We start from the raw sequence: 26668 nt of genomic DNA, 5'->3' as shown, positions 1-26668 counted from the left end.
TCCCCACCCACACACACACTCCCCCCCCCACACACACTCCCCCCCCCACACACACTCCCCCCCCACACACACTCCCCCCCCCACACACACACTCCCCACCCACACACACACTCCCCCCCCCACACACACTCCCCCCCCACACACACACACTCCCCCCCCACACACACACTCCCCCCCCCACACACACTCCCCCCCCACACACACTCCCCCCCCCCACACACACACACACACACACACACACTCGCTTTCCAGCAGAGCTTAATGGATGGCACTCAGGAGAAGGAGCCCTGGCTCAGATCTATCCCCTCCCTAACCCTAGGTGTGCTGAGGCTATCTGTAGAGTGCGCCCCAGCTAAGATCAAGGGTTTAACCTGGTCTGTATAGCTTCATACTATATCGGAGGGGGGAATGCCCTTACCTACCAGGCTATCGGGTTGAGCAATCAACAGCCCATCCAAGCTACTAAAATGTAATCGTTCCAAATAAAACCTTTCTGCTCTAAAAGTTAACTGCCGTGAAATAATTTGTGCCGGGAAAATTAAATAATCTCACATATTCGGAAAGCTTTCTGGATGTCAGAGAACAGTCTCTTGAATGCAGGCCCAGTAGGCTGAATGGCCTACTCCAGTTCCTATGATTTACTCTGCCCAATAACGTTTTATGGTCTTTTATTTATATATAAGAGAAAACCAACCGCATAAGCAGTAAATAAAATTAGGTACGGCTGTTGTTGGCGCTACCATTTTATTTGGCGAGTGCTGTACAAATTGTTTGTTCATTATATGGTAAGTGGAACCTTTTCACTGGAAGAGTGTTACGGGGGAGGATGTGCTCCATGGGTAGTAACAGTCCTCAGCCCTCTTTATTTGGGGGAAGGGGCTCCTCATCAAAGTGTTTAAAACCTTTCAATTCCATCAAATCAGAGAATAAACATCAAAACATTACTGCAATCGGGTGTCACCTCTTGCTTTTTCTTGTGTCATTTTTGTTATAAGGTGAAGATGTTTATTTATCAGAACCGTTGGTGCTGGAAAATGGAACCTTTTATTACCGCTTTTGTTACCGAAGGGGGAGGATCGCTACGTGTAACAACGTCTTTAAGTGCATCGAGAAAGAACATGTTTAGAACATAGATAAGCACATGAGGGAGAAAGGAATAGGAGGTTATGCTGATGGGGTGAGATGAAGAGGGGAGGTGGTGGGACGAGGCTCGTGGGGAGCATAAACACCGGCATGGACCAGATGGGCTGAATGGCCTCTTTCTGTGCTGTACAGTCTATGTCATTCTATGTGAGCATGTCAATGCACAGGGTGACCAGAGCAATTGCCCGCTCCCCATGACAATGTCAAGTACTGCTACATGGGCATAGCATGTTGAGATTTAAGAGTAACACTCCCTCTGTTCTCCCCAATGATGCATCATCCCCAGCCTTGTAAGAACCACTGAGCTTTTCCCAACTTCCCACACCGGCTGTCATTATGGTCTGCCTGGTGAGGATACCAGTTTGTACCAAATTAGGGGTAGATGTCCAGTGGGCTGAGCTAGGTGGAGCCTGCCCAACCCCATTTCACATTGAACCCTGAAGCTTCTATAGAGAGAGAGAGAGAGAGAGAGAGAGAGAGCTTTCATCCCCAGCAACCTGGGCTGGACTTGATCCTCGATTCCCAGAGGTGAAAAGAAGCAATGTCTATCCCACTGTGCCAACCAGCTCCCCACCACCCACGCTTCTGTAAGTATTATCTTCAATCTAGTGCTGTTCGCAAGCTCTCGCTGTGTGTTCTGCAATATTAAATGGCCCATTTAGAATGGAGGGATTTTAGAAATGAAAAGGGATGAGATTGAACAGGTGAGTCCAGTCAATGTTGTTTTAATACAGCTGAGGTTTAGGATTTGACATGAAGGGTAATTATTTAGACTTGGCTTCAGGGAAGAGAAATCTTGTCCTCTTTATGCCCCCTCCATACACACTGCAAGCACTGCCTCAGTACTGAAGCTTAGTCCTTCTCACTCCACCCAAAAGGAAGTACTTTAGACTTGTGGGAACATCACTGTGTTGAAAGAAGCAATGCAGATTTACATTTTCAACTGTTTCGACAAAAAGGGATACTGCACTTGTTACCTTGATTTCTTCCAAAAAATGTTTCTGTTTTTTTATATATATATATGTATATTTAAAGCAATTCTGTAAATTCAGGTACAACAAATTTCCTATTTAGTACAGAAAAACATAAAATAAATGGAGAGGATTTCGTTTCCTCGTCAAATGGAGCCACATCCTGAACACCAAAGGGTAGCGTCTTATTTCCATTCAATGTTGACTCCGAACCTAGGGAGAGACAAAGTGGAAGCCAGCGAGTTAAACCAGAACAGCACAGACTCCTGCGTCCATCCTATCTGGATTTGTGGCTCGTGTACAAACCATCCACCATCTCCTCGAGACGGAGAGAAAAAAAAAACATCTTAGCGTAAGCTGTAATAGGGTAGCAATATAATCTGTAAACATATACTTCCAGAAATTAATATACGTCAATAATATAAGGGCTGCACATTGTCCAAATGATAGGTAGACACTTGAAAAAAAAAAATTTCCATCACGAATCTTTTCATACAATTATCTGGCCTCCAGTTTTTGGTACTTGGATGAATCAAGCTCTGGGTTTTAGACCATGTTCATCCTTTGCGATTATACAATGCATATTATTCAGCTGGGATCTTATGAGACCTTATTAGAAGGTGGGCGATGCCAGCTTTGGTTTTGTTAGGGTTTGAGGAATTTGCCCGTGTGTACGCAGAAAACTTCTGGAACCACCACTGCTTTGGTTACCATCGCTCATCCGTGCAAGATAGCGGAATCCCTCCATGGGAAACAATGGTGTGGTCAAGAGTTTTAGGGTTGTTCCCAGGGCGACAGTTAGCAACAGGAATGTCAAATCGACGCTGGGAGTTTAAATTTTTTTTTTTTAATCATAGTATTTCCGAGTACTCTCTTCGATGCATTTTTCTTGCTGCCTAGTAGGTAGTGAGGGAACCCTTAGGCGTGTCGTCCCGTCTTGCCGATTCATTTCCATTGGGTGTGTTATTCCAACGATTTCCAATTATATTCCAATGGTCCAAAACAGAATGCCATCCAACAAATCCGTGGTCTGCCTATGCACATAGTAACAGTAATTTTAAATCGCTTGTAATTTAAAAAATTGTAATTTTTGTTGTTTTTTTTTCTTTTTTTTTGGTCCCTACTGGATTGACGGCAGTGTTAGAATGTTTTTGCCCTTCTCATTACTGGGGGTGGCGGGCTCAATGGACGACGAGGACTAGAGCCGCCAGGAGGGTGAGCGATCCGGCCCACGGGCTGGGGCTGCCCCCCCCTCCGGCGGGCTGTTGGATCCCGGGTGGGGGCTCCAACCGCGTGCGGCGGGTGCACTTAATCCGCGGCCGGCGCCGGGTGGGGAACGGGCGGATGGTCTGCGGTTTCTGGCCGGTGTCGGGCAGGTAATCGTTGTCCCACACCCCGTCGAGGTGCTCGTGCTCCTTGCCCGCCCGCCCGTCGTCTCGCTGGCTTGTGCCGTTCTTGCCGGGCGGGATGCGTTCCGGTCCCGGAGCCGTGCCCCGCGAGGAGTGCCCGGGCTCCAGCTCGTCCTTGCCCGCTTGATGGGGGTGCTGCTGCTTGGGGCTCGTTCGGATCTGGTTGAGCGACTCTGACCCTGTGCAGTTCTTGAAGAGCCGGGCAGAGAGAACCTTCAGATCGATCCCCTGTAGATCCCGGGGGGATTCGCAAATGACGCTGGAGCTTGATCCTCTGAACCTTTGGAGCCATTCCCACAAGGATCGAGCTTTACAGGTACATTCCCAAGGATTTCCATTGAGCCTGAGGTACTGAAGTGACCCAAGCTCTGCCAGACATTCCCCAGGAAGCGAACTCAGGCTGTTATTGAACAAATATAAAATGGCTAGCCTCCGAAGATCATGGAAAGCTCGTTTGTTAACCCAATGAAGCCGATTCTGGTGCAGCAAGAGGCGATCAAGGTTGATCAGCCCTCTGAAGGTGTTTTGGGACAAACTCAATAACTTATTCCCATGCAGGAAGAGCTGAGTAAGGTTGACCAGCTCCAGGAACAGATCATCCTGGAGATACTCTATGTGGTTCTCCTGTAGGTAGAGATACTGTAAGTTGTGAAGGCCTTCAAAGATTCCATTGGGCAGAAAGGTCAATCCACAGCGATAGAGATGCAAAGCATGAAGCTTCTCCAAACCGTTGAAGGTCTCTGCGTCCAGGAACCTCAGATATCGATTGTCCCCAAGGTCAAGCTCCTCGAGGAGACTGAATCCACGGAAGGCCTCTGGGTCAATGAAAGTGATGTTGTTGGAGTACAACCAAAGGGTGACTGTGGACGGGCTGAATGTGTTCCTCAGTAGAAGAGTTATCCTGTTATTTTGGAGGAATATTCTCTCGCTGTCGGCAGGAATTCCTTCTGGGATGGAGGTGAATCCATGCGATTGGCAGGTGACAGTCATAGGAGAAGGATAACAAACACAGTGTCTGGGGCAAGAGACTGAAATATGGAGCTCCAATCCGAGCAACACCAGGAACAGCTCGAGGTTACACCCTGCAAAAAGAGAAAACACACATGTTGAGTCACGATATCCTTCATATACAGTCCGATCATATGAAGTGACGTTGCTTTAAGAACTAGTCAGAAAAAAGCACCTGAAAAATAATTTATATTATTGCAGTATAATGGTGTGGTGAATCAAAATGGAAATATGTTATATCTGGCATGCCTCTAGCATTTATCACACACTCGTGAAGCAGATGCAGCAAAACCTGGACATCTTAATACCTGATCCTTCTCACCTCTAGCCTCCAACCTCTCCCTCTCTCTCCCCATTGCAACCTTCCCTGTTTGTCAATCTCTTTCTCTCTTGCTCTCTCACCATCTCCTACTCCAACTCTTTCCTAGAACTTCAAAAACTATTGAGGATCCTCCCCACCCCCGGCCTTCAGAATCTAAAGCCCAACCTCCGTGTCATCTCACTATTACTTCTTAATTTGCATCGTCTTCCATTCCTACACTTTTCAACCTTAGCCTTTTCCTATGCTTGCTATGAACAAAAAGGGTATTCTTGCGCATCAGGAGCCAGCAGGTTTTATCTATTGTTTTCTTCTCAGTTTCCAAGGTCAGCCATACTTTGACAGGGAGGTGAGTCAACCCGATATGTTCCTGATCATATTGCAGCAAGGTTAAATTTAAATGGCGACGAAAGTATTTCTTATTATTTCCCTTGCCACTGTTTCACTTTGGCTGTTACCCTTCATCGGGGGAATGGACCCTCTCCAGGCTGGCCTGCGACAGCTAGTAAGGGTCGGCCATTAGCAAGGTTTTCCTACATCACGTACATTTTATCCGGGTTAAGCTGCCTTCCTTACATGATAGCAAAATACTGCGGATGCTGGAAATCCAAAACAACAACAGAAAATGCTGGAAAAACTCAGCAGGCCCGGCAACATCCGTGGAGAGAGAAACAGAGTTAACGTTTCAGGTCGAAACCCTTCGTCAGGACTGAGAAAAAACGCAGGAAATGAAACAGATTAAAAGGCCAGTTTGGGGGGCTGGGAAATGGGGGAGGGGATGAAAGAACAAAAGGGAAGTGAAGAGACATTAAGAGGTATTCAAGACGAGACGAAATGGTAATAGGACAGGTAAAGAGACAAAAGACGGCTCTAGATGAAGTGTGAAACGCGCTGGCAGAGTGAGAGACAGCTGCCATGTGGGAGAGAAAAAAAGGAAAAGGCACAAACCAAAAGGTGTGGATAAAAAATATATAAAAATGTAATAGGGGCCGAGGTTATGATCTGAAATTGTTGAATTTGATATTGAGTCCGGAAGGCTGTAAAGCTGCCTTACATAATTGAACCGAGACAGTGTGCGTCAGTGGCTTAAGTGTCAGCCGTGGCTCAGTGGTCTGCGCTCCCACTTCTGAGTCAGAAGGTTGTGGGTTCGAGTCCCGCTTCAGGGACTTGTCTACATAATCCAGGCTGACATTTCAGTGCAGTGCTGAGGGAGCGCTGCACTGTTGGAAGTTCTGTCTTTCAGCTGAGATGTTAAACTGAAGCTCTGTCTGCTCGCTCGGGTGGATGTAAAAGATCCCGTGGCGCTATTTCGAAGAAGAGCTTGGGGAGCTTTCTGCCAAATATTTATTCCTCAACCAACATCATTAAAACAGGTTATCTGGTCATTATCACATTGCTGTTTGTGGGCGCTTGCTGTGCGTAAATTGGCTGCTGTGTTTACTTGATTACAACAGTGACTACACTTCAAAAAGTACTTCATTTGACTAAAGTGCTTTGGGACGTCCTGAGGTGAAAGGCATCATCTAAACGCAAGTCTTTTCTTATTCAACCATGAAAGACTTACATTTATACAGCGCCTTTCATGACCACTGGACGTCTCAAAACGCTTTACAGCTAATGAATTACTGTCACTGTTGTAATGTGGGAAATGCAGCAGCCAATTTGCGCACAGCAAGCTCCCACAAACAGCAATGTGATAATGACCAGATAATCAGTTTGTTTTTGTTATGTTGATCGAGGGGTTATTATTGGCCCAGGACACCGGGGGGGATAACTCCCCCTGCTCTTCTTCGAAATAGTGGCCGTGGGAACTTTTACGTTCACCTGAGAGGACAGACGGGGCCTCGGTTTAACGTCTCATCCGAAAGACGGCACCTCCGACAGTGCAGCACTCCCTCAGCACTGCACTGGAGTGTCAGCCTAGACTTTATGTGCTCAAGTCCCTGGAATGGGACTGTGAACCCATGACCTTCTGACTCAGAGGCGAGAGTGCTAGCAACTGAGCCACAGCTGACACGGGAGGAGCTGGCAAAGTCAAACCCAATCCTGCCTTCACCGCACGCTGACACGCCCACTTTCCAGCTCATAGTGATTGGACCGCAGTCGGGAGCGGGAACCCTGATTGGTTGTTTTCCCTCCCTAGTCCAGTGCAGCCAAGGCAGTTGTAGCGCCCCCCTTACTGACACCCGGCTAAAAGCAGCTAATGCAGCACAAAGTGGGGATCAAATCAGGGACCTTCTGGGTCTTGTATGGTTCAGTAGAACAACTGATGATGCATTGAGTCACAGAACCATCGTGGAGGGAATTCTATTGTAAAATACAGAATTCTTTTTCCAAGGGTGATTGCGGGCTAGATTTGTGCAATCTCAGCACCAAGCTGTACTCTTCATAATCGGAGTCTGGTAAACCAGCCATTGCGCGCCTGCAAAGCCTTTTTGTTGTGTTTTTTTAAAAACGTGTTTAGTTGGGAGCCGTACACACGGCCCATGTGATTGCAGGAGGCTGCGGGCAGGTTTAGATAGCTGGACAAGCTGAAGTTGGAGCATGAATTATTCTCAAATTACTTTACGTCTCTGAGGAATCGCTTAAAAATATGTGCATTGGCAAAGCAACGGGTTGTGGCATCGTGTGTGGGGATAGAAGGGGGGTCACACCTGTGTGTTTGTGCTGTGTCGTTAATTCGAGCACGTCAGCCTGATGAGAGAGGGTGCGGGGGGAAAAGAGGAGAGGATAACAAAGGCTGACTCGAACGGCACTGCTCGTGCATATGCTGGCTACCAGAGTAGCTGTCACACAGCTGGACTCCTATCTGGAGAACTGGAGATGCAGAGCACCTGGTGGAGGTGAGGTGGGGTGGCTGGGGTGGGGGGTGAACCAGGAAGGATGAGAAGTTGTTTATTTAAATGCTCGAAGAATCAAATTTAAAGAAAAATGGAGCACTACAGCTCGGGTGAAGATAGTCTTGGGAGTGAGGAAGAGGGAGGAGTGAGACGAGACAATGGAGTGGCCACACTGTAGCATTAGGGAGCCTCAGAGTGACCAGAGGCAGGTTTGATTTGTCCCCTTGCCTTGCTCCATCCCGTTCAGCCGTGTTCCTGGCCTTGATTACGCTGCCCAAGGGAAAGACAATGGGGCGATATCCTAAAATAAAAATCGGTTTTAATCTCCAGGATGAATTCCTGAATTCTGTCAGCTGTGGCTCAGTGGGTAGCACTCTCGCCTCTGGGTCAGAAGGTCGTGGGTTCAAGTCCCACTCCAGAGACTTGAGCATATAAAGCTAGGCCAACACTCCCAGTGCAGTGCTGAGGGAATGCTGCACTGTCGGAGGTGCCGCCTTTTGGATGAGTCTTTAAACCGAGGCCCCCTCTGCTCTCTCAGGTGGACGTAAAAGATCCCAAGCCACTATTTCGAAGAAGAGCAGGGGAGTTATCCCCGGTGTCCTGGCCAATATTTATCCCCCAATCAACATCACTAAAAAACAGATTATCTGGTCATTATCACATTGCTGTTAGTGGGAGCTTGCTGTGCGCAAATTGGCTGCCACGTTTCCCACATTACAACAGTGACTACACTTCCAAAAAAGTATTTCATTGGCTGTAAAGTGCTTTGAGACATCCGGTGGTCGTGAAAGGCGCTATAGAAATGCAAGTCTTTCTTCCCTTTAAAACCTACCTCTTTGACCAAGCTTTTGGTCACCTGTCCTAATATCTCCTTATGTGGCTCGGTGTCAAATTTTAGTTTGATAATCGCTCCTGTGAAGCGCCTGGGGACGTTTTACTACCTTAAAGGCACTGTATAAATGCAAGTTGTTGTTGCACACATCCCAGGGTTGCAGAGGATGATTGGCGGGGGGCGGACGAAAAGCCAGAGGGATTGTATACAAGAGCCTTGTGAAAGGCAGACTGGGAGTAACGGCAAAGATATTGCTGACTGTCAGCACGCAGGAGGCTGCTACCTTTCAGCTCCATGCACCTTGTGAAGCAAACAATATTGTTTTGAATTATTAAAGAGACATTCTTGGCTTTTTTTATATATCCTCTTACATATTTTAAACCTGAAATGCTGCAAGAATATATAAACAGTATGTACCGTTTAAAATCGATTAAGCGTTTTTAACTGGGAAAAAATATACATACATATATATATATATAAATAAGATAAAAAGAGAATTGCTAGAGCTCTGAAATAAAAATAGAAACCACTTGGAATACATAACAGGTCAGTCAGATTCTGAAAAGAAAAATGACAGGTTATGACTTTTCAGCCCGTACCCTTCATCAGAATTGATCGCGCAGACACACACAAAATGCTGTAACCTGTCTTTTTTCCATCCACATGCTGAAAGACTGGCTCTATCTTTCCACACTTGCATTTACACTCCTGATAATTCAAAGTCCTTTACGCCCTTTAATTTTTTTAAAAATTATTCAATAGCACACGATATAAATCACACAGCAAAGTGGAAGCTTAGCCCTAATTAAAAATTCAACCGTCAGATAACTTAAATGCAGGAAGTTTGAATTAAGAGGGGAAAAACAAAGGAAAAGATGAACAAACTTGCCTTTAGATCTCGGAACAGCAGGCAAAGGTGGCGGCCATTTTGCACACAACACAAATTCCACCATCAGCAATTGGGTTTTAATTTTTTTGGGTGAGTAATGTTGGTCGTGACACCTCCCTGCTCTTCTTTCAGCTGTGGCCGTGGGACCTTTTAACATCCACCTGAACCACTTGAACAGGCAGATGGGGCCTCGGTTTCACGTCTCATCCAAAAGACGACACTCCCGACAGTGTAGAAACAGGCCATTCGGCCCAACTGGACCGTGCTGGTGTTTGTGCTCCACACGAGCCTCCTCCCCCCCCCACTTCATCCCACCCTATCAGCATATCCTTCCATTCCTTTCTCCCTCATGTGCTTGTCTAGCGTCCCCTTAAATGTATCTATGCTATTCGCCTCAACCGCTCCCTGTGGCAGCGAGTTCCACATTCTCACCACTCTCTGGCTTGCTCCTGAATTCGCTATTGGATTTATTACTGACTATCTAACTTTGAATTAAGAGAAAAAAAGAAAAGAAAGGAAGTTTTGCGCCTTTCACCACCTCGGGGTGTCTCAAAGCGCTTTACGGCCAATGAAGTACTTTTTTTGAAGTGTAGTCACTGTTGTAATGTGGGAAACGCGGCAGCCACTTTGCACACAGCAAGCTCCCACAATGTGATAAATCAAATTGGGCAGGGCAGCCTTGAGGAAGAGTTCATAGAGTGCATTAGGGACGGGTTCCTTGAGCAGTATGTTACTGAACCAACCAGGGGGCAGGCAATCTTAGATCTGGTCCTGTGTAATGAGACAGGATTAATAAAAAATGTCCTAGTAAAGGATCCCCTTGGAATGAGTGACCATAACATGGTTGAATTCCAAATTCAGTTGGAGGGTGAGAGAGTTGGATCTCAAACCAGCGTACTAAGCTTAAATAAAGGAGACTATGAAGGTATGAGAGCAGAGTTGACTAAAGTGGACTGGGAAAATAGATTAAGGTGTAAGACGGTACATGAGCAGTGGTGTACATTCAAGGAGATATTTCACAACTTTCAAGAAAAATATATTCCACTGAGGAAAAGGGGGCGTCAAAGAAAAGACAGCCATCCGTGGCTAAGTAAAGTAATAAAGGATAGTATCCGACTGAAAACAAGGGCATATAAAGTAGCCAAATCTAGTGGGAGGATAGACGATTGGGAAGCATTTAAAAGCTAGCAAAGAATAACTAAAAGATTAATTAAGAAAGGGAAGATAGATTATGAAAGTAAACTAGCAAAAAATATAAAAACAGATAGCAAGAGTTTCTACAGTTATATAAAAAGAAAAAGGGTGGCTAAAGTGAATGTTGGTCCCTTAGAGGACGAGACCGGGAAATTAGTGGTGGGGAACATGGAGATGGCAAAAACGCTGAACAAATATTTTGTATCAGTCTTTACAGTAGAGGACACTAAAAATATCCCAACACTGGACAAACAGGGGGCTATAGGGGGGGAGGAGCTAAACACGATTAAAATCACTAAGGAGGTGGTACTCGGTAAGATAATGGGACTAAAGGCGGATAAATCCCCTGGACCTGATGGCTTACATCCTAGGGTCTTGAGAGAAGTAGCAGTAGGGATTGCGGATGCATTTGTGGTAATTTTCCAAAACTCCCTGGATTCAGGAAAGGTCCCAGCAGATTGGAAAACTGCTAATGTAACACCCTTATTTAAAAAGGGAGGTAGACAAAAGGCTGGAAACTATAGACCAGTTAGCCTAACCTCTGTGGTTGGTAAAATGTTGGAGTCCATTATTAAGGAAGCAGTAACAGGACATTTGGATAAGCATAATTTAATTGGACAGAGTCAGCATGGTTTTATGAAGGGGAAGTCATGTTTGACAAATTTGCTCGAATTCTTTGAGGATGTAACAAACAGGGTGGATAAAGGGGAGCCAGTGGATGTGGTGTATTTGGACTTCCAAAAGGCATTTGACAAGGTGCCACACAAAAGATTATTGCACAAGATAAAAAATCACGGGATTGGGGGCAATATACTGGCATGGGTGGAAGATTGGCTATCTAACAGAAAACAGAGAGTTGGGATAAATGGTTCATTCTCGGGTTGGCAATCAGTAACTAGTGGTGTTCCGCAGGGGTCAGTGCTGGGACCCCAACTCTTTACAATCTATATTAACGATTTGGAGGGAGGGACCAAGTGTAACATATCCAAGTTTGCCGACGATACAAAGATGGGAGGGAAAGCAGTGAGTGAGGAGGACATAAAAAACCTGCAAAAGGACATAGACAGGCTAAGTGAGTGGGCAGAAATTTGGCAGATGGAATATAATGTTGGAAAGTATGAGGTTATGCACTTTGGCAGAAAAAAATCAAAGAGCAAGTTATTATCTAAATGGAGAGAAACTGCAAAGTGCTACAATACAAAGGGATCTGGGGGTCCTGGTGCATGAAACACAGAAGGTTAGTATGCAGGTACAGCAGGTGATCAGGAAGGCCAATGGAATCTTGGCTTTTATTGCAAGGGGGATGGAGTATAAAAGCAGGGAAGTCTTGCTTCAGTTATATAGGGTACTGGTGAGGCCACACCTGGAATACTGCGTACAGTTTTGGTTTCCATATTTAAGAAAAGACATACTTGCTCTCGAGGCAGTTCAGAGAAGGTTCACTCGGTTGATTCCAGAGATGAGGGGGTTGACTTATGAGGAAAGGTTGAGTAGGTTGGGCCTCTACTCATTGGAATTCAGAAGAATGAGAGGCGATCTTATCGAAACATATAAGATTGTGAGGGGGCTTGATCGGGTGGATGCGGTGAGGATGTTTCCACTGATGGGTGAGACTAGAACTAGGGGGCATAATCTTAGAATAAGGGGCTGCCCTTTCAAAACTGAGATGAGGAGAAACTTCTTCACTCAGAGGGTGGTAAATCTATGGAATTTGCTACCTCAGAGAGCTGTGGAAGCTGCAACATTAAATAAATTTAAAACGGAGATAGGCAGTTTCCTAGCAGATAAGGGAATTAGGGGTTACGGGGAGAGGGCAGGGATGTGGACGTGAGTCTATGTTCGGATCAGCCATGATCCTATTGAATGGCGGAGCAGGCCCGAGGGGCCGTATGGCCTACTCCTGCTCCTACTTCTTATGTTCTTATGTTCTTATAATGATCAGATCATCTGTTTTAGTGATGTTGGTTGAGGGATAAATCGGAGCAGACTGTACGGGGTCTAATCGCATCTCCCAAACATCTCGGATCACTTTGCATGCAGCAAATTACAGTGACAGTTGCCTCGTAGTGTTGGGAATGTACGTCTTGTAATAATGCAGACAAGACGCTGCAGTCCTGTGCCTATAAGCTAAGGATGGATTCATCATGCAGTCAAAAGCTTGAAGATTTATTAATGATTAAACACTACACACACTCATGACCAGCACCCGAGGTTACAAGGAATGCTTTGCCACAGCAGATGCAGCTCAACCCTTCCGCTGCCTTCCTTCTTTATCTCCCGACCCACGGCTATGATTTTACACCATTTATACCGCTTCGAGCTGCACTAATCATCGAGGCATCTGCATTCCATAACCCCCTTATCCGCTCCCGATCTCTACTCTGACACCTTATGGTCTCGAGTTGTACAGAAAGACATTGGTGTTTTAGGGTCAGCGTGAGACAAAAGGGGTCACGCCACCAAAACAACGATATTGAGTCTCCAGTTTAGAGTGATGAAGCGAATCTAAATGTAAGCATGTGTCAGCCTGGCCTCTTGTACAGATATTGTACCGTTAGTTGCTTTTGCAGTTTTTAATTCTAAGATTTAACTGCACAATATAAAATGGAACCTATCATAAGAGATTATTTTGCTTAAAATGGTTTCCTTTACTAATTCTCAATCTTAATCTCTGAACAGCAGGCAAAGGCAGCGGCCATTTTGCACACAGCACAAATTCCACCGTCAGCAATTGGGTTTTAATTTTTTTGGGTGAGTAATGTTGGTTGTGACGCCTCCCCGCTCTTCTTTCAGCTGTGGCCGTGGAACCTTTTAACATCCACCTGAACCACTTGAACAGGCAGACGGGGCCTCGGTTTAACGTCTCATCCGAAAGACGACACCCCCGTCAGTGCAGAAACAGGCCATTCAGCCCAACTGGTCCGTGCCGGTGTTTGTGCTCCACACGAGCCTCCTCCCCCCCCTACATCATCTCACCCTATCAGCATATCCTTCCATTCCTTTCTCCCTCATGTGCTTATCTAGCTTCCCCTTAAATGTATCTGTGCTCTTCACCTCAATCACTCCCTGTGGTAGCGAGTCCCTCATTCTCACCACTCTCTGGGTAAAGAAGTTTCTCCAAAATTTCCTATGGGTTTTATTAGTGACTATCTTATATTTATGGCTCCTAGCGTTGGTCTCCCCCACAAGTGGAAACATCTTCTCTACGTCCACCCTATCGAACCCCTTCCTAATTTTAAGCATGTCTATTAGGTTACCCCTATGCCTTCTCTTTTCTAGAGAAAAGAGCCCCAGCGAGTACAAACTTTCCTGATAGTTATAACCTCCCGGTTCTAAAGAAACGATTGACTTGGCGTGGGCACCGCCTTTTGTCTGCTGGTTCACCCACTCCCCCACCACCCCCCACCCCGCCTCCACTTACCCCCCCCCCGCCCCGCCCTCAACCAACATCACTAATAAAACAATGGTCATTATCACAGTGCTGGTTGTGGGAGCTTGCTGTGCGCAAATTGGCTGCAGCATTTCTCACATCACAACAGCGACTCCACTTCAAAAAGTACTTCATTGGCTGTAAAGCGCTTTGGGACTTTCCTGAGGTCGTGAAAGGCGCTATAGAAATGCAAGGTCTTTCTTTTTTTTAATTAGGCAACTTGTACAATAGCTGACCTGGGAGTGTGCAGCACACTGGGAAAGGGCTCGCTCCCCACTGACCTCCCTTGGCTCGGTTCGGCAGTGTTCCTGCATCTCAGCCGAATGCCTCACTAGAAAGCGAGTTGGCCAGGGATTTACAAATAGTGCAAGGCCAACACGAAGTGGGCTGTGTGTACGTGGGTGTTTCTTCACCAGCGGGGCCACAGTGCAGCAGTGAAGAAGCTGTGCAGAAGAAGTTTTTGCAACAGGTCCGTACAGTTGGTTAATTAGCAGAGAATTTTCATTTCAGTCACAGTGAAGCCCACGCTCTCTGTTTACATCTGCAGCGGCCCACGGGAATTTAAGTAACATGGAGGTACACCTCATCCTATTAACTGTATGAGTAATTCTTAACAATGGTTCGTTAAAGACTTGTTAGGAGTCCATGTCTAAGAGCGGTAAATGTGCAGCATGTTGCAGTACGCAGCCCAATTTACTGGCAATCACGTCGTGTTCTGGTACCCTTAATACGACTGTATCTTTTCCAAGACTTTAAGAGTCATTTTCTTCCCTCCAACAGTTAGACTCTCACAGATACATCAGCAATTCATTACCAGTCCACGGAGCCATCGATGTCAACGCCCAGCAACAGCTCATTGGGAAAAAGAAAATACTTGCATTTCTATAGCACCTTTCACAACCTCAGGACGTCCCAAAGCACTTTACAGCCAATGAAGTACTTTTTGAAGTGTGGTCACTGTTGTAATGTAAGAAAAGCTGCAGCCAATTTGCGCACAGCAAGCTCCCACAAACAGCAATGTGATAATGACCAGACAATCTGTTTTAGTGATCTTGATTGAGGGATGAATATTGGCCCAGGACACCGGGGAGAACTCCCCTGCTCATCTTCGAAATAGTGCCATGGGATCTTTTGTGTCTACCTGAGAGAGCAGACGGGGCCTCGGTTTAACATCTCATCCGAAAGATGGCACCTCCGACAGTGCAGCACTCCCTCAGCACTGCACTGGGAGTGTCAGCCTAGATTTTTGTGCTCAAGTCTCTGGAGTGGACTCAGAGGCGAGGGTGCTGTCCACTGGGCCATGGCTAACACCCCATGTGGACCGTGGGGTCTGCAACTCTGGTTCCCCCAGGTTGCGATGAGGCCCTGGCTGCAGCGAGTGGCGCTCAGGCACTCTGCCAGGGGGTGGATAAACTAGAGAACAACACACATCGGAGAAAGCTCCCAGGGGCCGAGATAGCTCTAGAACAGAGGCGCAGGTTTGGAGACTGAATCGAATGAGAGGGGAAACTTTTTGGCAAAGACTTTTGGGAAAGATGCCGGGACCCGTATTGTCAAATCTGTAAGAGGTTTTAAGACTTTAATCAAAACAGACTTGAGTTCTTTTAATTTTTTTTGTTAAAAAGGCCCCCCCAATGAGAGTGACTGAGATATTCAGTCCAGGAGGTCTCAAGTTCAATTGCTGGTCCGAGTTAACTGGCACAAGGGTAACAAGCGTTATAATTGTTCTCGAGGCTCCTGGGCTCGGAAGGGGAGAAAGATCAGCCAAGGTTCCCATTCCTGATCGCGAGCCAATGACTCCTGTTGAAAGTGCATGTGTGGATGTCATGTGAGGGTCGGGTCAGGTTCAGCTGTGCTGTCCTCCCTAACCACAACCACCCGCCCCACCCACCCCACCGCAACCACCCATCCCACCCACCCACCCCACCCCAGCCCACCCAGTCTTTCATATAATAAGCAGACGCCACTTGCTGTCTAGGTTCACACGTGCAAAAACTAACCAACTTAAGGAACCAGGGGGTTGTCAAGACCCATGCACTGCACTCAGCAAGAGTCGATGAGTGTGCGAGTGAGTGTGTGTGTGTGTGAATGTGTGTGTGTGTGAGTGTGAGTGTGTGTGAGTGTGTGCAAGTATGTGTGCGTGTGAGTGAGTGTGAGTGAGTGCAAGTGTGTGACTGTGAATGCGTGAGTGTGTGAGAGTGTGAATGTGAGTGTGTGAATGTGTGTATATATAGGATTATTGATGATCCAGAGCAAGTAATAAGGCTGTAATTTAATCTGAGTCCTTGGATGACAGGTTTATGGAAGAAATCTGAACCCCTCGATTAAATTACAGCCTTTTACTCCTTCCTTATCATCCGTTATTCTTGTTGTAATATATAATATGATCTGGATAAAACCAAAACAGTGCTAATGACCGTTAAACGCAGAGTTGAAATTACACGGATTGAATATCCAGCAGCTACTGTGATGTCAGGATTAACTATTCAGTCACTACATCAACTGACTCGCAGGAATCCATCGCGCACAGAAATATGGCGGGGAACTGGTCACAGGGATGTAGTAATGATCAACGAGTTCAAAGGATGGCACAGGGAACACACCTTACCACTTTTGCAGGATATCCCAAACTTTTTTTTAAATTCACTCACAGGATAGGGGCGTTGCTGGCAAGGGCTCCAGCTTCACACCATTGCATTGATTTAAATGCCAAGCCTATCAGCGAGGACTGTTACAGCGCACTCTGTGGAGGAGCAGGGTATCTCTGATACAGCAACTTCCGGATTTCCGCATTTAACTGCGCATGTGCGGACGCCAGAAGTTGCTGTCCAATTTACTCCGTTTAAATAAGGATAATACAGTAATCATGGTGGGGACTTTAATTTTCATATTGACTGGGCAAACCAAATTTGCAGTAATAGCGCAGAGGACGAGTTCATGGAATGCATTCAAAATGGTTTTCTAGATCAGTATGTCACGGAACCAATTAGGAAACAGGCTATTTTAGATCTAGTATTGTGCAATGAGACTGAGTTAATTAATAACCTTGTAGTAAAGGAGCCTCTGGGGAAGAGTGATCATAATATGATAGAATTTTACATTGAGTTTGAGAGTGATTTATTTAAGCCTGAAACCAGGGTCTTAAATCTGAACAAAGCAAACTATGTAGGTTTGAGGGGCGAGTTGGCTAAGGTAGATTGGGAAACTACATTAAAAGATAGGACGGTAGATAAGCAATGGCAAACATTTAAAGAAACAATTCCTAATTCGCAACAAATATACATTCCCTTAAGGAATAAGGGTTTATTTCTTGCCACGTTCATGCTGCTGGGTAGGAAGGTACACGGCAGGCGTGGGGAGCAGGAGAAGCAGCTTTTGGAGGCCAGAGAGTATGAGGGTGTTGGGCACTGCAAGCAATTCACCAGAGGAGGCCAATGTGAGCAGTTCGGGCCACTGATGCAGAATGGAATGTGGGAGGCAGCTGCCTGAAGGAGCAGGAGCACGGAGTGGAGAAAGTTAGCTCAGTTGGCAGGCATGAAACTAAGCTATACAGAGCAGGAAGGGCCCAACTTTAATCCCTGGCTTGTGGCCTTAGCCATTGACAGAAGTAGGAGTGCTACAACTAGACTACAAAGATAGAAAATTGGCCAGTGTTTTTTGCTATGTCTGACATTGGTGATAGGTACTCGATTGCCTTGGCCTGAGCACATGGAGTTTGATAGTGCTGTTATCATTGTATTGTGTATAGGTATTCGATTGCTTTTGCCTGGAAGCGTGTGTGTGGAGCAGCATTAAAAAGCAACATGAACTGAACTCTGCTTACGGTCTCTGGATTATCTTTGCAAACGCAACATTTCTGCTCTTGATTTCTGGTCGGTGACTTCTTTTGCAGTGACTCCCATTGGAAAGTATGCGGACGTGGCCGTCGGGTGGCTCTCTGTTGTGATACCCCCCGTGGTTGAATAGCCTGTGCAGGCTCTCACCTGAAGAAAGGTCCTTTGGGTGGTGTCCTGGAGGAGTGCTGCAGCTGTAATTACACCCTGCAGCCAGTAGCGGCACTGCAGGACCTCTATTGTGAGGAGGGTGGAATTACAATTGGACAAAGTTTACATAGAAATTTGCCATTGTAAGTGTGAGCATAGGAATTTAGAATGGAAACTGGTTAACAGGAAGTACACACAGATGTAAAATGTTTTAATATAGATATAATCAGTATCTATATATTTGTAAAACCAGACAGAAAGAAAGACTTGCATTTATATAGTGCCTTTCATGACATCAGGATGCCCCAAAGCGCTTCACAGCCAATGAAGTACTCTTTGAAGTGTAGGCAATGCTGTAATGTAGGAAACGCGGCAGCCAATTTGTGAGCAAGCATGAACTGCGGGAGCAAATTTTGACTACTTTCTATTCGCCTTTTGAACCCAAGCCCAGACTAATGCCTTACAGCAGATAAGGGTTATGTTATTTCCTTCTAACTTGGACTGTGATAAATCCCGATAGCACTGCTGGTCAAACGGTGTGGCACATTTTCAAAATCGAAGTGCGTGCACTACCGGTTATATCCAGACATGCTACAAATGGTAAGATATTCTCACCCCCTCTCTAGTTGTCTCCTTCCGTTACTAAAAATAAATCCTATTTTCTGGGTTACAGTTCCACGGAAACCTCCCAGTATACCGTCTTTCAGATGAGACGTTAAACCGAGGCCCCGTCTGCTCTCTCAGGTGGACTTAAAAGATCCCATGGCACAATTTCGAAGACGAGCAGGAAAGTTATCCCCGGTGTCCTGGCCAATATTTATCCCTCAACCAACATCACTAAAGAACAGATTATTTGCTCATTATCACACTGCTGTTTGTGGGAGCTTGCTGTGCGCAAATTGGCTGCCACGTTTCCCTACATTACAACAGTGACTACACTTCAAAAAAAGTACTTCATTGGCTGTAAAGCGCTATGGAACGTCCTGAGGTTGTGAAAGGCGCTATAGAAATGCAAGTTTTTTCTTTTCTTGTGCCCGAGTGGCCATTTATTCATACGCAAGCCTCGGCAGTGAATGGCAACAGGCTATTCCACTGCATATGCATCACTGCTGGGCCACGTAGTGTCGTGGTTATGAAGCTGAGGTCCTGCGTTCAAATCCCACCATAGCAAGCAGTGAAAATAAATTCAATAAATCCATGAATTAGCACCAGGAAAGCTGACCATGAGAACTACCTGGTCATTGTTGTGAACCATTTTAATGTTGTTCAGGGAGGGGAACCTGTCATTCCTACCCATTCTGGCCTACACGTGACTCCAGTCCCACACTATGTGGTTGATTCTTAATGACCTATGGGATGACACCTTGAGTCTCTTCGCTGGGAGCAAGCGGAAGCCAAGCGCAAGGAGCGCACGTCAACCCAAGCACCCCACCCACCTGCCCCTTCAACCACCGTCTGCCCCACCTGTGACAGAGACCGTAGGTCCCGCATTGGACTCATCAGTCACCTGAGAACTCATTTTTAATGTGGAAGCAAGTCATCCTCGGTTCCGAGGGACTGCCTAAGAAAGAAAGAGAAAATGGGATGACCTAGAAAGCCACTTATAGTTGTAAAAACAATTGCTAAAAGAAGGCCCACTACCACCTTCTCAACCCAACTGGGGATGGGCAATAAATATAGCCTGACCAACATCACCCATCCTGAGAATTTTTTTAAAAACCCTCTCCACACACACACACTTCCAGCATAGATTACATAGGAACATAGCAACATGAGGAGGCCATTCAGCCTCTCGAGCCTGTTCCGCTATTCAATGAGATTATGGCTGGTCTGTGACCTGACTCCATATACCCGCCTTAGCCCCATATCCCTTAATACAAAAATCTATCAATCTCAGATAAAATTAACAATTGACCCAGTACCAATTGCCATTTGCGCAAAGGAGTTTTAAACTTCTACAACCCTTTGTGAGTATAAGTGTTTCCTAACTTCACACCTGAAGGTCTGGCTCTAATTTTTAGGCTATGCCCCCTAGTCCTAGACTCCCAAACCAGTGGAAATAGTTTCTCTCTCTCTACCCTATCTGTTCCCCTTAATATCTTGAAAATTTCAATCAAATCACCCCTTAACCTTCTAAATTCCAGGGAATACAACCCTAGTTTGTGTAATCTCTCTTCATAATTTAACCCTGGGAGTCCGGGTGTCATTCTGGTGAATCTACACTGCATTTCCTCCAAGGCCAATATATCCTTCCTAAGGTGCGGTGCCCAGAACTGCTCACAGTGCTCCAGGTGTGGTCTAACCAGGGTTTTGTACAGCTGCAGCATAACATCTACCCCTTTGTATTCTAGTCCTCTAGCTGTAAAGGCCAGCATTCCATTATCCTTTCTGGTTATTTTCTGTACCTGTCCACGACATTTTAATGATCTATGGCCTCTGTTTCTAACTTTTTACCATTTAGAAAGTCCCCTGTTCTATCTTTTTTAGGTCCAAAGCGGATGACCTCACATTTGCCTACATTGATTGCCAGGTAGCAGTGAAGAGTAAGAACCTCTTGACTGATTTCTCCTGCTTAACCCAGCGACACTTGAGGACAATTATATTGCCCCAACTGCTGCCCACAAGATTCCCGATTTTAAGTAGCACAAGCCAGGATCCCTGATGGTTCTGAGTAAAGTCCCCAACTCTGAGGCATACAGAGCAGGAAAGCCCCAGGTTCAATTGCAGATCTGTGCTGACTTAGTGGTCTCAGCTCGGGCTGGTATCAATGGCTCCAGCGCTCATGGGTAGGGAAGGGTAAAATCAGTCAAGGCTATTACTGCTTCAGCACTTTCTTTCACCCATCACCCCTGTGCTCGCTGACCTACATTGGTTCCCAGTCCGTCAAAGCCTCGATTTCAAAATTCTCACCCTTGTTTTCAAATCCCTCCATGGCCTCGCCCCTCCCTATCTCTGTAACCTCCTCCAACCCTACAACCCTCCGAGATCTCTGCGCTCTTCCAATTCTGGCCTCTTGCATATCCCTGATTTTCATCGCTCCACCATTGGCGGCCATGCCTTCAGCTGCCTGGGCCCTAAGCTCATGAATTTCCTCCCTAAACCTCTCCGGCTCTCTACCTCTCTCTCCTCCTTTAAGGCGCTCTTTAAAACCTACCTCTTTGACCAAGCTTTTGGTCACCTGCCCTAATATCTCCTTATGTGGCTCGGTATCAAATTTTGTCTGATAATTTTGCGAAGCGCCTTGGGATATTTTACTACGTTAAAGGTGCGATATAAATGCAAGTTGTTGTTGTTATCCAGCACCCCCTTGGTGGAGGTGTCCCAGTAAGGTTGGGAGCAGGCTCAGCTGCTGATATCCGCCTCAGTCAGATCGGCTCCTGATATCACATCGCATCAAAGCTCACCCATGAAGCCTGGCCACCTGGGCGAGGCACCTGAGGACCAGCACTGACTGTAGAAACATGTTCAAGGAAGGAAGGTGACCCCCTTCAGGAGAGGAAAGGATGGGAAGGGGCTAAAATGGGGAGAAGAACAAAATAAATAACTGCGCCATGTTGCAAGGAAGTCCCATGGGCTTGCCTGTTGTAGTCTATGATGTCACCTCAAACCCTTGAAATAAAAACAGATGGTGCTAGAAAGGCTGACTCTAGCGTCTTATCACGCCTCAAGACTTCACACCATTTTGAAGAGTAATGACTGGTATGTAGGAAATGTCACCGTGACTAAACTAACAAAACACTGCACCATACTCTCAACAAAGGAAATGATGTACATTCAATTAAGGGAAAAATCCATAACTTTACGGATTTAAATAATAAAATACACAAAGCAAATCAAAATTAATTACAAAATCCATTCAATGGAAACGTTCTGGCCAGAGAGGGCAATGAATAACAATTATCTGCAGGTGAATGACACACAGGACATCAGAGTCTGCTCCAGTTCTTACTGGGGCGCCTCCACCAAGGGGGTGCTGGATCACAACAACAACTTGCATTTATATAGCGCCTTTAACGTAGTTCATTGCTTTTCAGAATGACGTGAAGTGCTTTGAGACACGATAAGGCGCTATGCAAAGGAAATTATGTTGCACACACTCAAGATCCTGCAAACAGCAAAGAATTGAATAACCAGTTGTTTGAGAGCCAAGTGTTGTCCATGCACCAGGAGTCTTCCCTGCTCTTGAGATAGTATACCATGAAATCATTGCTAGCGAACCATTGAACATTGCACTCAAAGGATGACACCTCCAACAATGCAGCACTCCTGCGGGGGCTGCACTGGAGTGGCAGCCTGGATAATGAGTATAGAGTGGGGTTTGAACCCAGAACTTTCTGGCTCAGAGGCAACTGAGCCAGGTTGACCCTGTTAGGTTGCTTTGGGTGGGAACAGATGAAGGATTCATATCTAAAGCATTAACTTGTCCCTCCTTTCAGATGCTGATGGGCCTGTTTTTAATTTCCAATTCCCAGCGTTTTTCTTCTGACTTGAAACACACCCTAAACTCCAGTGTCCTGTGTGTCATTCACCTGCAGATAGATATTATTCATTGCCCTCTCTGGCCGGGATGGCCGGATTGAATGGATTTTGTAATTAATTTTGATTTGCTTTGTGTTATTTATTATTTAAATCTATAAAGTTATGGATTTTTCCCTTAATTGAATGTACATCATTTCCTTTGCTGAGAGTATGGTGCAGTGTTTGTTAGTTTGGTCACGGTGACATTTCCAATACGAGCCTGTTTACTGTACAACACGTGACGTCTTCAATCCTCTTTGAAGGCAACATATTGAATTATGTTACAAGAATTTGTAACACAAAAACGCAGGTTCAGTTAATTTAACCTGTCTTGCTTATTCACATCTTCAACCCTTTTCTGCCGAAGTTGTTGATCTATTTGGGGTGTGGTTCCACTGGCACTGCCAACTCCTCTGTCACTTCGTCCGTGTGACCATTCATGTTGTGTGAACCTTACATAGGATTACATAGGATATTCAGCACAGAAACAGGCCATTCGGCCCAACCAGTCCATGCCAACATTTATGCTCCACACGAGCCTCCTCCCATCTTTCCTCATCTAAGTCTATCAGCGTAACCCTCTATTCCCTTCTCCCTCATATGTTTATCTAGCCTCCCCTTAAATGTATCTATACTATTCGCTTCAACCACTCCCTGTGATAGCGAGTTCCACATTCTCACCACTCTCTGGGTAAAGAAGTTTCTTCTCAATTCCCTATTGGATTTCTTGGTCACTATCTTATATTGATGGCCTCTAGTTTTGCTCTTCCCCACAAGTGGAAACATTCTCTCTGTATCCACTCTATCAAAACCTTTCATAATTTTAAAGCCCTCTATTAGGTCACCCCTCAGCCTTCTCTTTTCAAGAGAAAAGAGACCCAGCCTGTTCATCCTTTCCTGATGGGTATTACCTCGCGTTTTGGTATCATCCTTGTAAATCTTCTCTGCACCCTCTCCAGTGCCCCTATATCATTTTTATAATATGGCGATCAGAATTGTTCACATTATTCCAAGTGTGATTCAACTTTGACTGTTAGGAGCAGAGCAGTTGATCCTGATCGTGATCCTGTCCACACCTGATGTCCGCACTCCTGCATTCTCCGGCAGCAATCACCAGATAGCAATCAAGAGTGGGAACCCTGGGTTGATTTTCATGCCCTTTGGTGTCAGCGTGGTTCAGTGGGCAGCACTCTCACCTCTTGTGTTCAAAAGTTGTGAGATCAAGTCCTGCTTCACAGACTTGAGCACACAAATCTAGGCTGACACTCCCAGTGCAGTGCTGAGGGAGCGCTGCACTGTCGGAGGTGCCGTCTTTCTGATGAGACGTTAAACCGAGGACTTGTCTGCCCTCTCGGGTGAACGTAAAAGATCCCATGGCACAATTCCAAAGAAAAGCAGGGGAATTCTCCCCAGTGTCCTGGTTTAATATTTATCCCTCAGCCAACACCACTATAAAAAAAACAGATTATCTGGTCATTATCACATTGCTGTTTGTGGGAGCTTGCTGTGCGCAAATTGGCTGCCGCGTTTCCCACATTATAACAGTGACTACACTTCAAAAGTACTTCATTGCTCTAAAGCGCTTTGGGACATCCTGAGGCCGGGAAAGGCGATACATAAATGCAAGTCTTTCTTTCTTTTTCTTTCTCTCCCTCCCTCTTCCACCACCCCCCCCCACTCCTAAGCCCACAATCCCAGATCAACTGGAGCATCTCAACTGTTGCCCAGCCTCAGATCAGTTGACTCAGCACGGGCCAGTGCTCAGAGCTGAGAATCTTAAATGGCTCAGTCCCCTGCCAGACAGTGTTATTTACTGACTGGGCCGCACTTCCCATGACATTATGGGCGAAAAATTGAGTTGCGCCCCCTTTGGGGCGCTAACTTTGCCGGGGCGCAACTTTTAGCGGCAAAAGAGCCCGGCACGCAAGAGAAGTGCCAGGCTCACGGAGCGCAGCCGGCACTCCGCGGGTGGCGGGGACGGGTCAGAAGGCCGGGGACGGCAGTGGAGGCAGCTGCTGGCAGGCGGCCACCAACAAAAATGGCCACCCGGCACCTCGCCTTTAAATAGCGCCGCCCCGGCCGCAGGTAGGCCCCCCTGACCCCATCGGACATAATGTCCGGCGGTAAGTCAAGTGGCTCTACCAAAAATCATGGCCGGGGTGCGAGCGGGGCGCTGCGCACGGCGATGACGTCATCGCCGGCGGCACCGCACCACAGGGCACTAACGGTTAGCGCCGCCACTAACCTCCCGCTGAATTTCGTGGGCAGCGTTGGCGGTGCTGCGTCCGGGCGCGAGTTGCTTTGCGCCCTGTTAGCGCCCCCTTAGGGCGCTAACGGGAGGTGCAAAGCAACCAAATTTTCCCCCCATTTCTTTAAAAACATTTTGCTGTAATTTTGATCTAATCGAGGTGTTTAAGCTGATTAAATGAGTTGATAGGGTAGATAGGGAGATACAGTTTCTTCTGGTGGGGGGCGTCCAGAACAAGGGGGCATAACTTTAAAATTAGAGCCAGGCCGTTCAGGGGTGATGTCAGGAAGCACTTCTTCACACAAAGGGCAGTGGAAATCTGGAACTCTCTCCCCCAGAAGCTGTTGAGGCTGGGGGTCAATTGAAAATTTCTAAACTGAGATTGCTAGATTTTAGTGAGGTAAGTGTATTAAGGATTAAGGAACCAAGGCGGGTAGATGGAGTTAAGATACAGGATCAGCCGTGATCTCATTGAATGGCGGAACAGGCTCGAGGGGCTGAATGGCCTCCTCCTGTTCCTATGTTCCTAATTTCCTAAATTCAGACATAAGAATGTTAAGAAATAGGAGCAGGAGTCGGCCTTACCTCCCCTCGAGCCTGCTCCGCCATTCATTACGATCACTGCTGATCTTCTGCCTCAACTCCACTTTCCCGTCCTATCTACATATCCCTTGATTCCCTTAGTATCCAAAAAATATATCGATCTCTGTCTTGAATATACTCAACGACTGAGCCTCCACAGCCCTCTGGGGTAGAGAATTCCAAAGATTCACCGCCCTCCGAGTGAGAAAATTTCTCCTCATCTCAGTCCTAAATGGCCGACCCCTTACCCTGAGACTATGCCCCCTAGTTCTAGACCCTCCAGCCAGGGGAAACAATCTCTCAGAATTTTGTATGTTTCAATGAGATCACCTCTCATTCTTCTAAACTCCAGACCTCACCAATAACAGAACAGGTGCTGAGGTGTTGCAAGTGTTTTTTTTCCCAGTGTTAAGTCAGTGTTGCTTTGTGTGAGAACTCTCACCAGGCGACTCACTAATTGTCAGACTACACTATGTTTGCACCTTGCCTGTGTAAATCCTGCCGCGTTATCCTACGGAACACTTAACGGGTTCTTATCAAATTCCTCCATCTGCCGCATTGACGGAGCCACAGACCTGATTATATTAAGCAGGCTCATGCCTGTTTACAACTGGAGAAAGGAACTCAGTAGGAACGTGTCGGAAAAATAATACTGCACAGCAAAACAAAATCCCCAGACTGTGGTTTGGTTGAAAGCCTCTTTCTATCCGTAGATCCCCTCCTTTGTTCTGCTAGTTTCAAACATCCAGAGTCAGTCGCTGTGCGATCTCTGTGCAAACACAAGATGATTTGAGAAACACAACCAGCTTCAGAAGGAATTATACTAATTTGTTGTATTTTTTTTTTAAAGCTGTCTTTCAAAATAGAAGAAAGTATCCCTGGCGGCAGTTCTGCTCAGTGGGTTCACTGTACCATGCGGTGTTGTACTGAGCCATGTGGATCAGCGAGGCCACTGGTTCATTTGCTCTTTGGTCTGCTGCTGACTGAACTGATCACAAGGCAGGTTGTACGGGGGCCGCTGTAATTGGTCTCGAAGCTCCTAAGCCAGAGAGGGAGACAGAGAGAAGGGAAAGAGGCCGTTCCGGGTTGGTGTTCCTAACTTTCCACCGGCAGAAGGGTCGGTAACCAGAGGAAACTAGATCTGGAGTATTGTGTCCAATTCTGGGCACCACACTTTAGGAAGGACGTGAAGGCTTTGGAGAGGGTGCAGAGGAGATTTACTAGAATGGTTCCAGGAATGACGGGTTACAGCTACGTGGACAGACTGGAGGAGCTGGGGTTGTTAGCAGAGAAGGCTAAGAG

At 46.3% G+C, this 26668-nt stretch overlaps 1 protein-coding gene across 1 annotated transcript in view; it reads right to left on the bottom strand.

The window, feature by feature from the left end:
- Positions 1-212: 212 nt before the first annotated feature.
- The window catches only part of LOC147102382 (reticulon-4 receptor-like 1), a 51966-nt gene continuing 25510 nt past the window's right edge, over positions 213-26668 (bottom strand). Inside the window, exon 2 of the mRNA XM_085964758.1 lies at positions 213-4605. Coding sequence (XP_085820884.1) covers positions 3296-4605 — 1310 coding nt within the window. The 3' untranslated portion in view covers positions 213-3295. The remainder of the gene's footprint in view (positions 4606-26668) is intronic.

Source organism: Somniosus microcephalus, chromosome 22 (genome assembly GCF_052327205.1).
Source record: "Somniosus microcephalus isolate GS21.2 chromosome 22, FLI_Smic_1.0, whole genome shotgun sequence".
Taxonomy (NCBI): Eukaryota; Metazoa; Chordata; class Chondrichthyes; order Squaliformes; family Somniosidae; genus Somniosus; species Somniosus microcephalus.
The sequence above is the reverse complement of the archived record's forward strand: the minus strand, read 5'-3'. Positions and strand labels throughout refer to the sequence as shown.